This window comes from Cupressus sempervirens, chromosome 9 (genome assembly GCF_028749045.1).
Source record: "Cupressus sempervirens isolate cs-2001-9-10 chromosome 9, ASM2874904v1, whole genome shotgun sequence".
Classification (NCBI taxonomy): Eukaryota; Viridiplantae; Streptophyta; class Pinopsida; order Cupressales; family Cupressaceae; genus Cupressus; species Cupressus sempervirens.
Window position 1 is genome coordinate 544,053,973 of NC_143126.1, and position 16,106 is coordinate 544,070,078.

A 16,106-nucleotide genomic window follows, 5' to 3' on the forward strand; every position below is an offset into this window, starting at 1 on the left:
AAATATTCCTTTGATTCCTTTGATATGTTTATAGTTTGAATATATCTAAATATACAAATCATTTAATATATACACATCATTAAATGGGCAACATGAATTCCTTTACTTTGTTTGATAACTGCCTTTATATCCTAAAATCTCAACATATTACATATTTTTATATATATACAAATCATTATATAAAGAACATATATTCTTGAATGATTTGGTTGATAGCGCTCTCTCTCTCTCTATATATATATATTCTGCTTTTTATATTATTTCTTTAATATTAACAAAACATCACATAAATCTTTTTGAAAAGTACATCTTTCAAATCTAGTGTGACAATGGAAAACTTATGTCCTTTAAAGATAACATGTACAATTTTTTATAATAGATAAATAATTTATGTACGTCTAATAAGAAATCAAAATTTTCTTCGATTACTATAAATCATTCCATGTTCAAATTTAATAAAAGACTGTACGTTAGTATAAACATCTAGACCCATATATCACAACTAATAAAAGAATCTAACCAAAAAAAGAGACAGGCGAATAAAACTGTAAGCCCTAAAATTAAGATGCCAATCAAAACAATAAAACAGGGTGGAGAATATGGGGATTCAACATAGAGTCGAATAATATTTGGTCCTCCTATTTGGTGATGTATACAATTATGATGCCTCTGCCGTCCTTTTGCATTGTTTTGGAGGAGTTGCCGGCATTGGAAATCCCCCATCCTCCAATGCCGGCAACTCCTCCAAAACCAGCTTTGCATTGTTTTACCCACAAAATAATCTCTATTTATACAATGCCCTTTTGATGATCAAGCAAATGTGGGTCTCATCTTCCATTCAAAATGAGAAATTTCATATTGATGTTCTTGTTAGTGTTGGCATTTGCCAATCCTTCTCACCAGCTCACTCAACAAAGAGTTCTCTCTGAATTTATAGAGAGAAGGAGATCTTCTCATGTAGAAAGTGCAACACAAGAATGGACGCCTCCTTCAGCTAACTTCAATCATATTTATCCTCAAGATGGATTGCAGGAGAAAGACAAGATAACTTCTCTGCCCGGCCAACCAGAAAATATAACATTTGCACAGTATTCTGGATATGTTACAGTGGATGAACATGCGGGCAGAGCTCTCTTCTACTATTTTGCAGAGGCTGCACAAGACCCGTCTACTAAACCTCTCCTCCTCTGGCTCAATGGAGGTATTATTATTATTATGATATTGTTATTAACATTTAATTGTGTAGTTTTTGAGTCAAACATTTTGATTCATATATCATGGGTAGTGATTTATACATAAATTCATCTATCATGAGAATAAATGGAATGCTTAGCACTCACTGGATCTCATAGAAGTGAAGCACCGGGACTTTCCTTAAGGTCATCCATCCCAGTCATAGTACTACTCCAGTTCGAACACGCTTAACTACAAAGTTTCCTCTATGGTTAAACTCACTCTGCTTACATCCCCATTTGCAAAACCTTCACCAATTGTTGTACCTTATGAACCATTCATTAGAAAGCTCCTTAAGCTCGTCAATTAATATTATTATTGTTATTAGTACTATTATTAGTGTCTTACTCTTTTAACCTTTACATTATGCAATAATCTTTCATGACTGTGATGTTACCATTTAGATTCAATTATATAGTCCCTTTTTTTGTTAATTCATTATGCTAACTGATTTCTTATGATGAATGAATGGACCATTCAGCATTTATGACATTCAGATGACGTTCACATTTTTCAAAAGATCGCCCATCTCAGTACTACTCAAATTCTAACATATTTAGCATAGCCTTAAAAATATTATAAGATCGCTGTTAAAAATATCTACTACTTATCAATCTCTCATTATAATGTAAAGCCAATAATGGTAATAATGTTGGTTATATTATAACCAGGGCCTGGATGTTCATCATTTGGCGTTGGAGCAATGACTGAGCTCGGACCATTCCGAGTTCAGTCTGATAACGCCACACTTTCTAGCAATCCCTATGCTTGGAACCAAGGTATTCTTTTCTTTTCTTTTATTTAGTCACCCATATTTACATTTTCTCAATCACAATTGATATTTCTTCATTTGACTTTCAAATCAATCTTTCTTTTGACAGTGGCAAACACCTTGTTTTTGGAATCGCCTGTTGGTGTTGGATTTTCATACTCAAATACAAGTGATGATTATAAAAATGGCACAGATGTGAACACTGGTAGTTTGATTTCATTTTGTTCAAAGTTTACTTACAGAGAATATATTGTTCAATTTTATTAATGAAAAGTATGCTTTTGATGTGATGGGTAAATACTGTAGCTCTGGATTCGTATATTTTTCTGCTGAATTGGCTTGAAAGGTTTCCACAGTATAAGAACAGAGAATTCTATATTGCAGGGGAAAGCTACGCTGGTAAGTCTTTCTAACTCTTGGTATCCAGATATGGTATTGGGAAAGGTTTATATCAAAATCTATATAATTGTTTATTTAATTGTAGTACCCAAGTATAAACTTTACATTGGTTTTTTATATTAAGAATTAAAGATGACTTGTATCTATTCAATGGAAATTGTACATATCATAATTCTAACATTTTCTTATCACATTAGAGTTTAAGAGTTACAAATCAATTAAAACATGAAATTATATCTTCAGTATCTGTATTTGTATGCAGGCTTTTATATCCCTGAATTGGCAGATACAATTCTGAAGAACAATAACTCTCGTACATCATTTCTAAATCTCAAGGGAGTTATGGTATGTTTCCTTTGCATATACAAACTCTTAATTAGGTTAAGAGCCTTCCAACATTTTTTTTTCATTTTTTTTTTAATAATGGCACCTTGGTTTATGATTAATTTTTTAATAAAAAATCAAAATATAAAGCTTGGACTTTGACAAGTGTGATAAATTTATTTATTTTTCAGAATGAAAAAGATAGAATAGAATAGTGTTTTTGAAATCAATAAAATTATAAATGTAGATATGTCATATATAACTATTACATCAATCTAATAATTGTAAACTTAGTATATATTTGTAAATTTATTTATTAAAAAATGAAAAATATTTTATAATTTTTCAATCTTAATATACTTATTTTCTACTGTGCATAATTATTCACTTGTTTGAACCCTCTAAGAAAGAAATTTAAATGATATTAAAAAGTGATCAAGTACAACAAGAAATCATATTGTTTGATCTAAAATATCAAAGGGTGTTCTCACAAATTATCTAGGATCATTAAAACAAATAATAGATCTTCCTAGACAAATTAGAGAATATAATTAATTCGTAGCAATGAATGCAAATAAAAGAGGGAACCTTTAAAAAAATAGAAAATGTGTTATAATCAAGGACCATATTAATTATTAAGAATGAGGGTAAACAAAAGTGACTTAAAGCACATCATTTATACACATGTTATTGTCTAAACTCAATTACAAAAATATCACAAGGTATAAAAATGTCATCATTAGAATATGAGCTAATCATTTGTTATTGTCATGATGTTTTGGTAAATCTATAAATTTTCTTTATAAATAATTTTATTTTATGCTACTAATATGATTATTTTAATTTATTGTTACCAACATTCATGTTTAGTTTTTATTTTTTCAAATTTTAAAATTATGAAAATCTTTTTAAATTTTCATATTAATCTACAACTTATTATAATAATATCTTTTAGTTTTGTTTGAGAAAAATAAGTATAATTATTGTATTACTATTTCAAGCATATATTATTTAACCTTGATCAATAAAATCTAAACATTTTTTTTTAACATTATAATCTTTGAGAACTTATTGAATGCTTATCTTTTCATAGATTCGGAATGGAGTGATGAATGATGAGACAGATGAGTGTGGGTTGGTAGATTATGCATGGTCCCATGCTTTGATGTCAGATGAAGAATATGAAGATAGAAGATGTCAAGGATCTAATTCAAGCTTTCGATCTTATAGTAACACATTTCAATCTAAATTTAAGTCAACTAAAGTAATAGATGCATATAATATATATGCACCACTTTGCCCATCCCATCCAGATGCCATTTGGAAATCATCTACTACAACTGTAAGATATTCATTCTTAAGCATACACTTCTTTTAAGTCTGTGAGTGACAATGTTAGATAAAGAAATAATAAACATATTGTAACTCTATTGTAGGATGTTTTATCTATGAATGGATTAGATGGATTTGACCCATGCAGTCCTGGCTATGTACTTACATATCTGAACACACCTAAAGTGCAAAGAGCTCTTCATGCAAATGTGACAAGCTTACCCTTTCCATGGGATGAATGCAGGTATGCTTCTATATGAGACTTCTTGAAGTCAAGATAGCTTATTTTCTAACTTAGGTTTATGATATATAAAAGAATAACATATTTAAAATATAATTTTCTAATAATTTTCTCTAAACAGTGATGTACTATGGTATAGTACCTATGCAACCACTATGCTCCCAATATATCAAAGAATGATTACCTTGGGATTGAGAATACTAGTCTACAGGTAACTTATAAGGAAGAAACACATTTTTTTTTAAATAATATTAGAAATATAATTTGGATAATTCTATTTAATATCATTTATTTTGGTTGTAGTGGAGATGTGGATTCAGTAGTCCCAGTTACAGGAACAAGATATTCCATCAATGCGCTAAATCTTCCAATTAAGAAAAAATGGTATCCATGGATGAATGAAGACCTTGATGTAGGGGGTTATAGTGTGATTTACAAAGGTTTGACTTTTGTAACTGTAAGAGGAGCGAGACATCAAGTACCTAGCTATCAATCATCTAGAGCCTTGACTATGACCAAATATTTTTTAGCTGGAAAGCCTCTACCATCATAACAATGCAATATTTCAATATTAATAATTGTCCTTCAATGTTTGAACAACTATTGATATTATTAAAGTTTTCTAAATCAAATTTTATTTATTTAGTTTAATAATATATGATTTATAAATATTACAAAATGATTTGAGTTGAATATTTTCTCTACAATATTTCTTTAAGATATGTTTTAGTATAGCATTTTTTTTAGAAGTAAAATATGTAAGTGCAATATGTTAATAGCTGCCAGATGCCCAAAATTTTGAGCATTTTTATGCTAATATATTCACCTATTGTAGTGAGCATTATAGGCAACATGCCATAGGTATTATATTTTACTCTTTAACATGTAATAGTATGTGTATTCAAATGTCAAGGTTGAAAGTAACTTAATTTTTAGTATGGAAAAACTTGGTTTTGAAGAAACTTGAAACCTTTTTTACAAAATGATCTTACATGAATATCCCAAAAGATTGGAAGTTGTTTTTTTAATCTAAATTAGATGTAATGGATTTTTGAATTGTAGTCAGGTGTAGCCACATTAGGTGCAATTCATTGATTAAAAAAATCATTTGAGATATATTTATATGGCATATTTTGCTAAAAATAATCATCATGTATAGATGAAATTATATCAATGTAGAGCAAAATTAAGTGTTACTAATATTATCTTAGGCTACTTAAGAAAATGCAATCAATTAAATTAAGATCAACCTAATATATTACTCCTAGTTAGGAATCGTAATTATGCTAAGTACATTATGTTCTAAAATAAATGTGAAGAAGGGTAATGTTAATTAACTAAATACAAATTTATAATTTATGGTCCAATGTTGTCTAAGATATAAGTTTCCTTTAGCTTAAAACGTGTACCTCATTGTCATTGTAATAATTTTAATATTGTGATGGACCTAAGATTGAATTTTTAAATCTTAGAATCCATGTTTGTATTTTGGTTCCAAATTCATTCTTTGTATGTAGATTTGAGTTACTTAATATGTAGTTTTAACTAATGTGACTTACTTTATTAATCTATGTTTTCTCTATTCTTTTCCTATATATGAGGATTCAGGAGTTTGTAAAAAATGTGAGAGAATTAATAGAGGTGAATATTAGTCAAATGATATTACCTTTAAATCACAAGCATATATAGTGACCACAAAATTTCATAAATAGAACAAGTCTATAGAAATATGAAAATTCTAGAATAGATAGTTTTGTCATTTTTTCCTCTTATTAAAACAATATGATCCAACAAAAAATATGAAATAGAATAGATATTTTGTTGGAAATCTAGTGGAAAACTAAGATATTGAAAGGGTGGGGTGAATTGGGATGTGCTAAAAAGTTTACCACGTCAAACATAAACCATGTTCATACTCAATTCATCATTCATTACCCTTAACCTTGTATGTAATCAAAAATGCAACTTCATCTAATAACATAAATAAAACATATCAACACATAACACCAGATTTGGTAATGCAAAAACCCTCCAAGATGAAGATATAATTCTAGTGGAGATGGAACCCACAAAGCCTTAGCTACTATAGCAATAAAGTGTTCCTATTAGGGATACAAATTTTGATCACCTCTAATGATCTACCCTGTGAGAGGTCTTCCCTATTAAACCTTAAAAGACAATTAAGTCTACCTTGTTTTTAGGATTTAAATTACACAATTAAGTGAGCACTATGTTAAGAGACTTACATAGGCCTATTAGGACCACTCTATTAAGAGATTCACCCTAATACACCTGTTAGAATGTAATAGTACCTTGATCATTTGGTTTGCACTTGAATGGTGATGAAAGATCACCTCTTTCTAATATGTGATAGATCTACAATAACTGCTCTCTGCACTTCTTAGTCGCCTTACTTCACAATCTTGCTATATCATCTTAGCTTCACATACATGCACTCTTTCAACTCTCAAAACTAAAATTTTGGCTTGGAATCATGCTTAAATAGCCATCTTAGAATTTTTAGATCTCAAGCAATAATCCATATTCATCTTTTTTGTCGCTTTATCCTTCTAATTTTTTGATTGGATGATTTTATTACATATAGGGATTAAGGACACATGATTATAGACATAATTACCTCCTTGATTGGCTCCTTGATCATAGAAATATGCTTCCATATTGGAAAAAGGTTTACATAAGAATTTGTGCCATTCCAAACATATATAAAAAAATTGTCTAACTTGGCACATACACCTCCCTAATTCTCAATCATGCTTGTTCTTCATGTTGTCCCTCGACGCATACTATCCTTGGATTCTACTATATTGCTCGGCCTTTATATCACTAGTCTCATGTGTTTCCTCTTCTATAACTCAGTAACCATTGTATACTCAGTGACTATATATTTTCTCGACAGTCACTACTGCTCATAAATAATTGAATGTATACACTTATCCTTTACATAGCTTGGCATGTGTAGAGTAGATTAGTTGTAGTTTTGACCAACCAACTCCACCTTGTAAATGACTAAGTTTTTTACACTAACTCATGATACTATAATTGTCATTAGGGTCAAAAAGCTCCCCCTTTGGCATTGGTGGTAAAAACACTTGTCATGATCAAAAATTAGCATACCAAAAACTTCAAAAAAGTGTACTCCCCTTTAGGATGTACAGCATACATGTAGCTCAATCTACATGTACTTTCAAAACTTGCATTTTTAAAATATTTTCCAAAAACTTTTCATTTTCTAGCATCAGAACATAAATCTCCTTATTACTCCATTTCCTCTGAGTACAAAATATACATAACAAAATATCATACATACTCAAACTTATTTGATCATCATATAATTTGATCATAATATTTGCCCCTTGTTTTTGTCACTTAGGCCTAGGAATAACACTCAATTAGGGCTCGAAGAGTATACCAAACTCTTTCAAGAATGAATGGTGCAATCTGATAACTATAGCCATTATGTTGTTCCAATTTGTCTTCAAAGTTTCAAGGGCCTACTTATCAATTTCTATCTTGGTCGTCAAATTCACCATGTTATCAATAATGGATAAATGTTGGTCTTGGATAAGATCTTTTGTATTTTATAGGTACCTGTGTATTACTTCCATATGAGGTAATAACTGAGCTTGAATAGAAGTTACCCCATCTCTAATATGGCATTCTTCATGTAACAATTTTGATTGCTTACCCTGCAAAAATATAATCTAGGTAAAATATATTGAGCTGGAACTTGGATCCATGCTCACTATTTTGTTGTCCCTCTAAAGATCAGCATTAATCTTATCCATTCTCTCCCTTAGTGTTTTTCTGTAGGAGGGGATATCATTACATAATTTGGAAAATAATTTATTTTCATTTGTTAATAATTTTTCCAATTCATTAATGAGAGTAGATAGCTCAACCTGTTGCTATCTCTTTGGATACATTCTCTAGCACTCTATTTTTTAATTTTCTTTCTATCCACTGCATAAATTTTTCTTGTGTGTCAATATTAAAATCATTCAATTTCTTCGCTAGCTTAACCAATTATTCAATTATAAGGTTTTTTTCATCTAAATCATCAACAAAAATTGTATCAAGAAGTATTTCCTTGATGTCATATAACACTTTTTTATGTTTATGTGTATGTTTCATTCTCATTTATTCTTGCTTGGCCTTTCTTACAAACAAATCACTCAATATTCTCATTTGTTCTTCAATCAAATTGGATGAATTATATTTAGGAATTATCATCTCCTCATCCAATGTAATAGAATTACCTTTGATTACTAATGGAGACTTCATTTTCTTCTTTAATTAATTGCCTTTGGAGTCTGGTGTACTGCTACTCAACATAGTTTGTTATAGACCTTACGTTTCTACCTCCAAACTCAACTTATATTGCTCCATCTTGGTCTCATCACCCTTATGTGACACTTCACCTAAATTATTCTTCTCTCCTTTTCTATTTCATGTACTCACTTATTGTACATATTCATCTTTCTTATCCTTGTTTTCATCTCTATGGAGCTCACTTGTTGAACTTGGTTATCCTGCCTCCTTTTTTCCCTCCTTTTGAGGTCTTGGGGCATTTGGTCAATTACCTATAGCGAATTGATCTTCTTGATCATTTATGTTCTTGTCATCCTTCTCATATTCAACACCTACATTAATATTTTTCTCATTGGCATCTTTTTCATTGACTAGATAAGGTGCTTTATTTCCTCCATTAACTAGCATACCCTATTTCTCGGCATCACCATCTTTAGATTCACCTTAACTAACATTTGAACTTACTAAAAAGATTAGAATAGTAGGAATACATGTGTTTCTATCTTAGGATAGTCTTTTACTTGTACTACCATAGATATTATGTTTAGCAATTTACATCTTGTGATGACTTGAGTTGTGGAGCTCCCTCCTTCTCTTGCTTGGTCAACATAGCCCTTTTTGGTCTAGATTCTTCAGTGGTCATAGCCTTCACTAGATTCTCCTTGGGATCATCTTCTATTATTACTATCTTTATTTTCAATTTAGATTGTTGGACCATATCATCTTTGAAATCTTCTTGATTATCTAGTTTCATCTATTCATCATCCTTTTCCTCATTCTTTTGTTCATCTATAAGCATTTATCCATATAGTTTTGCTTTATTCCACTACATGTTCATTTTTTTCTTTTAGAATCATAAAATCTCTAGTTTTAGGAACAAAATTCTTGGTAATATTTTATTACTTTTGTAATTTTTTTCCTACTCAATTCAGGCATAATAGTAGCAAGTGCACCTTCTCTAATTTTTCTTTTAGTCCTCAGTGCAAACTGCCACCTCTTATCAACTTTGGTATACAATTCATTAGGAATCATTTTTCCTAATTCCAATGGGTTGTATTTTAATTTAGCCATCATATCCAAAGTAGCTTCATCAACCTTGTTCTTATCATTAACATCCAATTTTCCATACTTAATAAAATGAAATCCTAAATGTCCTAAACTTGTTGGTAATAGATTGAAAATAATTGTTTAAGAAGGAGATTATTAAAGAGGAAGATTGTGTGTTTCAATCATTGTTTTTTCACTGATGTCAAACCTATTATTTTCTAGTAAGACAACTACTTATATGATTTAAGTACTATCACTTATTTGGCTGATGAAGAGGATTTGATCAAAAGATGCAATAATAGCACCTAGAGGAAAGGTTGAGTTATGATTATGTAAAGAAGTACAAGAATCATTTAAGATAATGATAACTTGGTGTATTGATAATCTACTTAATGTTACAAAGGCTAGTTACATTAAGAAAGTTTAGAAAAACAAGTTACACATAGCTTTTCTACAAATCTTGACCGAGTGGATAGTAGGTGTTGAGCAAAGTCAGTGCAAGCCAGGTAGAAAATTAGTTGGATTTGAGTAAAACTATATTCTACTGTATGCCAAGAAAAACAATGGATGTTGAGTAAAGTTTAGTTGATGTTGAGCACTAGTAAACTTTCATTCATGCCGGATAATTTCATAGAGGATGTTGAGAAATGCAGTATGTGTTGAGCATCAAAAGCTAGATAATGCCGAGGTATTGCATTATTTTAAAGATTGTGAATTCGATGGATCTGAGATGACAAGTTTGTTTTCTTGGATTATGTGGACCAGGTGGAAGATAAGATTGATGAGCTGGTGGCACAAAATTCAAGGTAAACCATTTTTAGAAAAATTCAAAGAGGATTAAGGAGAAGTTTCTAGAAGAGATATGAAATGTGGGATAGATTCATTGTATCCTACCTAATCTGTCCTAACCCTAAATTGGATGATGGAGGATGAGTGGCAAAAGATCTTAATTTTCTATTTATGGGAATGGTTGGTCATGAAGCAAGGTTATCATGTGCAAGAATCTAAGGAAGACAAGGAATCAAGGGTTTTGCTTCATCAAGTGACCTAAGAAAAGAGTTTGCATTGGCATGTTAAGCAAGAAGGATTAAAGGTATGAATGCTTGAAGGGTTAACAAGCTATCAAAGCTAAAATGTGTGAAGGCCAAGCAAAATGGAGGACTAAAACAAAGATCTATAATTTTCAAATAGAGTTGTAAGTTGTTATCATATCAAGCCTTACTATTACTCTCTAATAATTTTATCACTCTAGGGTAAATCGTTTGGATTAAGGCTGACCTAACAATCATTTATAAATCCTTTAATCGGGTGACATTCCAAGTGAATGGTCTAAAGTCCTCTAACAAGGCTCACTCCTAACAGGTTGACTAAAATCCTTTAACAAGGTCACATTTAATAGTGTGTATTGTAACCTTTAATAGCATTGGAATTTCATAGGGCATCACCTTAGAAGAGTGAAAATGGTATCATGTTACTGGTGGTCTTTCCCAAATTGAGTTTCCACATAAATCATTGTGTCAAGTGTGTTGATGAATCTGTTATATTTCATGTTTACATTTCTGCAAGTTGATATGATAGTAACCTACAAGTTTTAAATTATTGCATAATCTTATGGATGTGTGCATGATGATAAAGGTTTTATAGGTTCACTAAGTTGTGAAAAGTTTTATTTATACATCTAGACCTTGGATAACTGATTCACCCCCCTCCCCTCTAATTTATTCTAAAGTATTCCAACAATTGGTATCAGATCCATCTGCTTAAGAGGACTAGTTTGAAGGTACTAAAAGCACAAAGATCAAGATGTCAAAAAGAGAAGTACCCAAGCTTAATAGAGATAACTTTCCTACATGGAAAATTTTGATGAAGCTACACCTTGGAGGACTTGGAGATCATGCACAATCTACGATTACCACTGAGCATGTTAATCTTGTTGGAGCCTCAATTGCTGAGGATATGAAAAGAAGAAAGAACACAACCAGGCAATGTTGGAGATTGCCTTTGCCCTAAGCTATGCTGAATTTGATGATATCAAAGGTCTTGACAATGCAAAGAAAATGTGGGATGCCCTAACCACTATCTGTGGAGGAGATGCAAATTTTCTAAGAGCCAAAGTTGAAAGTATCAGAGGTAAGTTTGATGATATAAGAATGGAAGAAGGTGAAAATATTGCTCAATATATTGCAAGGATAAAATAAGTTAATGCAATAAGAGGAGCTACTTGTAATATAGATGATGAAATTGTACTAAGCAAAGTTTTAAGGACACTATTACCCGTATATGCTATTAATTTTTTTGCAATTCAAGAATTGAGATGTATATCAAGGAATAATCTATCACTTGAAGGTCTGGTAGGTAGACTTACTACTTTTGAGCTATCTAACTTTGATAATTACAAGCTTGAAAATATTGAATCTACTTTCAAAGCTAAGGTTTCATTGAAGGAACCTAATGAGAAGAAGAAGAAAAAGTATATAAAGTATGTGTCTAGTAACAATGATACAAATGAGGAGTATGTAGAATAACTTGAAGCACTACCGGCAAGAAGATTCCACAGAGGCAAAAGGAAAGTTTAAAGGTAAATTACCTATCATTTTTTTCAATTGCAATGAGGTTGGTCATATTGTTACTAGATGTCCAGAGAAAATGAACTATAAAGGTGGTGACAAATACAAAAGTAGAAGAGATGAAGATAGCAAGGACTATAAAGACAAAGGCAAGAAGTCTTGTTATATTGCTAAAGAGGAAACAAAGGATGAATCTAATGAACATGATAATGGAGTGGTGTGTGTTGCAATGAAGGAAAAATTTGATGAAGATGAGGCAACTATACTTGTGACTCTTGTAAACAAGAATGATAGATGGATCATTGACAGTGGGTGTTTGCATCACATGATTAGAGGCAAAAGTGAGTTCATTACCCTGAATTGTTATGATGGAAATAGTGAAAGATTTGGTAATGATGCACCATGTTTTATAAAAGGAAAAGGTTCTATCAAGCTCACAGATATGATTTTATGTGACAATGCTTAATATGTTGAATGACTTAACTATAATCTCTTGAGTGTCTCACAACTGAATAATTCAACATGTAAGCTTGAGGTTGAAAACAAGATTGCTAAGATATATAACACTGGTCGAAAACTAATTGGAAAGGGTGATCAAACTAGGAGTAATTTATTCTATCTTGATATAGAGTATGTTGCTTGTCTAGTTGTAAAATTTGATGATGTATGGATATGGCACAAAAGGTTATGTCATGTCAATTTTGATAACCTAGTCAATATTAGTCACATGAGAAAAGTTAGAGGTTTTCCTAAGTTGAAGAAGCCTGATAATATAATGTGCAAACAATGTTAGTTAGGCAAAATGACAAAGTCAAGTTTTAACAGTAAAACTCGTACCTCTAAAGGAATACTGGAGATTGTTCATACTAACTTGTGTGGACCAATTGATGTGCAAAGCTACAAAGGAGATAAGTATATTATGCTACTTGCTGATGACTATTCTAGAATAATGATAGTTATGTTTTTAAAATAGAAATTTGATGCTTTTCAAATGTTTAAGTGGTACTTTGAAAGAGTTAAGAAGGAAATAGGTAAATGTCTAAAGTGTTTGAGATCTGACGGAGGAGGAGAATTTACATCAAATGAGCTTGAGATACATTCTATAATGACAGAGGAATCAAAAGGTAGAAATCTACCCCTAGAACTCCTCCACAAAATGAAATAGTTGAACGGATAAATAGATGTATAATGGATTGTGCTAGGACACTCATGATCGAGAAAAATGTTGCTTTAAAATTATGGAGAGAATTTGTAAGTATAGTTGTCTATACCTTGAACCATGTACAAGTTAAGAAAGGTATTCATTCAACACCTTTTGAACTATGGTATGGATACTCACCCAATGTGAAATGTTTTAAGGTATTTGGAAGCAAGTGTTACATTCTTAAAGACTTCAAGAATGGTTAACTTGATACAAAAAGTGAGGAAGGTATGTTCCTAGGATATTCTACAAGAAGTAAAGCTTATAAGTGTTTAAATACTAACACTAACAAAGTTGTGGAAAGTGCAAATGTAAATTTTGATGAATATACAAAAGTATATGAGGATGAAGCTATGAAATAACCAAAAGAATAAAAATCATTTCTATACTTTTATGAAGGTATTCCTACTAAAGAAGATGTTGCAAATCAAGCTACAAACCAACAACAAGTTTTAGTGACTATCGAGTTACATACTATGAATGTTGAGTTGCATTCAAGAATCGAGCTACATTCAGATGCCAAGTTACAGATGAAGTTGTTGAAAATTCTAATTCTAACATTTGTGTACATGAAAGAGATGTTGAGTTACCTAACAGAGATGCACATAGAGTTTCTAAAGCTGAAAGAAAAATTGAAGAAACTAGAGCTGAACCAAGATTATCCAGATATGTCAAGAGACATCATCCTAGTGCACAAATTATTGGAGATAAAGTTGCTAGACCAATGATAATAAACAAATTGAGAAATGAAACATGTTTTTTGAGCATGAAGGAACCCAAATCAATGAGAGATACTTTAGAATATGTAGACTAGAGTAAAGCCATGGAAGAAGAGATTGAAAAAATTAAAAATAAAAATAAAACATGGAATCTAGTTCCTAGACCAGAAGACAAAAATGTGATTGGCACCAAATGGGTATTCAGAAACAAGCTAGATGAAAATGGTGAAGTCACAAGGAACAAGGCAAGATTAGTTTGCAAAGGATATGCATAAGAAGAAGGAATTGACTATAGAGAGAAATTTGCTCCTATTGCAAGATTGTAAGGAGTAAGAACTTTACTTGCTTATTTTGCAAAATGAATGTTAAATCTTCATTTCTAAATGGCATATTAAAGGAAGAAGTTTACATATAATAGCCAAAAGGATTTGTTGATGTTAACAATAAGAACATGGTATGTAAATTACACAAAGCTCCATATGGTCTAAAACAAGCACCAAGAGCATAGTATGAGAGACTTCATAATTATCTTGTGAAGATTGGATTTGAAAGGACTAATGATAAGAACAATCTATACATGAAGATAGAGAAAGGAAAAAGTGTTTTTTTATCTAGAAATTTTGTTGATGATATCATATTTGGAGATCAAGATGCTTTATGTAAGGATTTGGCAAATCAAATGAAGCAAGAATTTGAAATTTTTATGCTTGGAGAGATCAAATTCTTTGTGGGTTTGCAAGTATATTGAAGATGAAATATGGTATATACATCACCCAGTCAAAATATGTCAAGGAAATATTGAAAACTTTTGGATTGGAGGATTCCAAACTAGTAAGTACAGCTATGGTGATAGGACACAAGTTGTCAAAAATTGATGATTCAGCTAAGGTGAATCAAACATTGTATAGGTCTATGATTGGAAAATTACAATATGTAGTACATAGGAGACCTGATATTGCATTATTTATAGGGATAGTTGTAAGATTCTCTACTATCCCAGGGAGAATCATTTGATGGTTGTAAAGAGAATAATAAGATATCTAAAAGGAATAGAGGAGTTTGGTCTATACTATAAGAAAAATAAGAAATTTGAATTAAGAGCCAATATTGATGTTGATTGGGCTGGAGACATTGATGATAGAAAGAGTACCAATGGAGAAGCATTTTTCTTAGGCAAGAGACTAGTTACATGGACTAGCAAGAAAGAAAACTACACTTCACAATCTATTGCTAAAGTTGAATATGTTGTTGCTGCTATGAATTATACAAAAATTGGATGGAAATAGTTACTCAAAGGTACAAAGGAAGAGATCACAAAACCAGTGACACTTTATTGTGATAATACAAGTGTTATCAATATATCAAAGAATCGTGTGATGCACACAAGGACTAAGCACATTGCAATCAAGTAACATTACTTGAGAGAGTTAGTTCAAGATAAAGAGGTAAAGAAGGATATGTCAACACAAAAGAGAAAATTGTTGATATCTTCACAAAAGCATTATCTAAGGATGCTCATGAGTATCTAAGAGGTAAACTAGGTGTGATACCCCTATCAAAGGCTATCTAAGTAACAAAAGGAGTGCCCTGCATGAAACAAGTTGATTTTTATAAGATTATAAATTGATGTAGAGGATCTTACTTTAGGAGTTCCCTAAAGTAACCAAAGAGCTGAAACTTCAAATTAGTCACAAGAAAGGTGATAGAGGGAGAAACTGAAGAAGCTTATATATGCATATTAAGATGATAAGTCTTTGGCATTATTATCAAAGAGGGAGAGATTTACTGATCAAAGGGAGAAATATAATATGTTAATTGATCCTAAAGGGAGATAGTTGTTGATTAGGAGAACAAAGAAAGAGAAATCCTAACATCTACCTAGCAAGAGGGAGATACAAGAAGTAATTCAAAGGGAGTTATAAGGATGACACAATAGAGTTAT

General features: G+C 31.2%; 1 protein-coding gene across 1 annotated transcript; it reads left to right on the plus strand.

Moving 5' to 3' along the window:
* Positions 1 to 843: 843 nt before the first annotated feature.
* On the plus strand, positions 844 to 4,854 carry LOC149539788 (serine carboxypeptidase-like 26). The gene is made up of 9 exons (XM_089799351.1): positions 844 to 1,201; positions 1,905 to 2,012; positions 2,115 to 2,210; positions 2,312 to 2,404; positions 2,667 to 2,749; positions 3,822 to 4,070; positions 4,165 to 4,304; positions 4,423 to 4,512; positions 4,605 to 4,854. The coding sequence occupies exons 1-9, from the start codon at positions 844 to 846 to the stop codon at positions 4,852 to 4,854; spliced, it is 1,467 nt and encodes a 488-aa protein (XP_089655477.1).
* Positions 4,855 to 16,106: the final 11,252 nt, after the last annotated feature.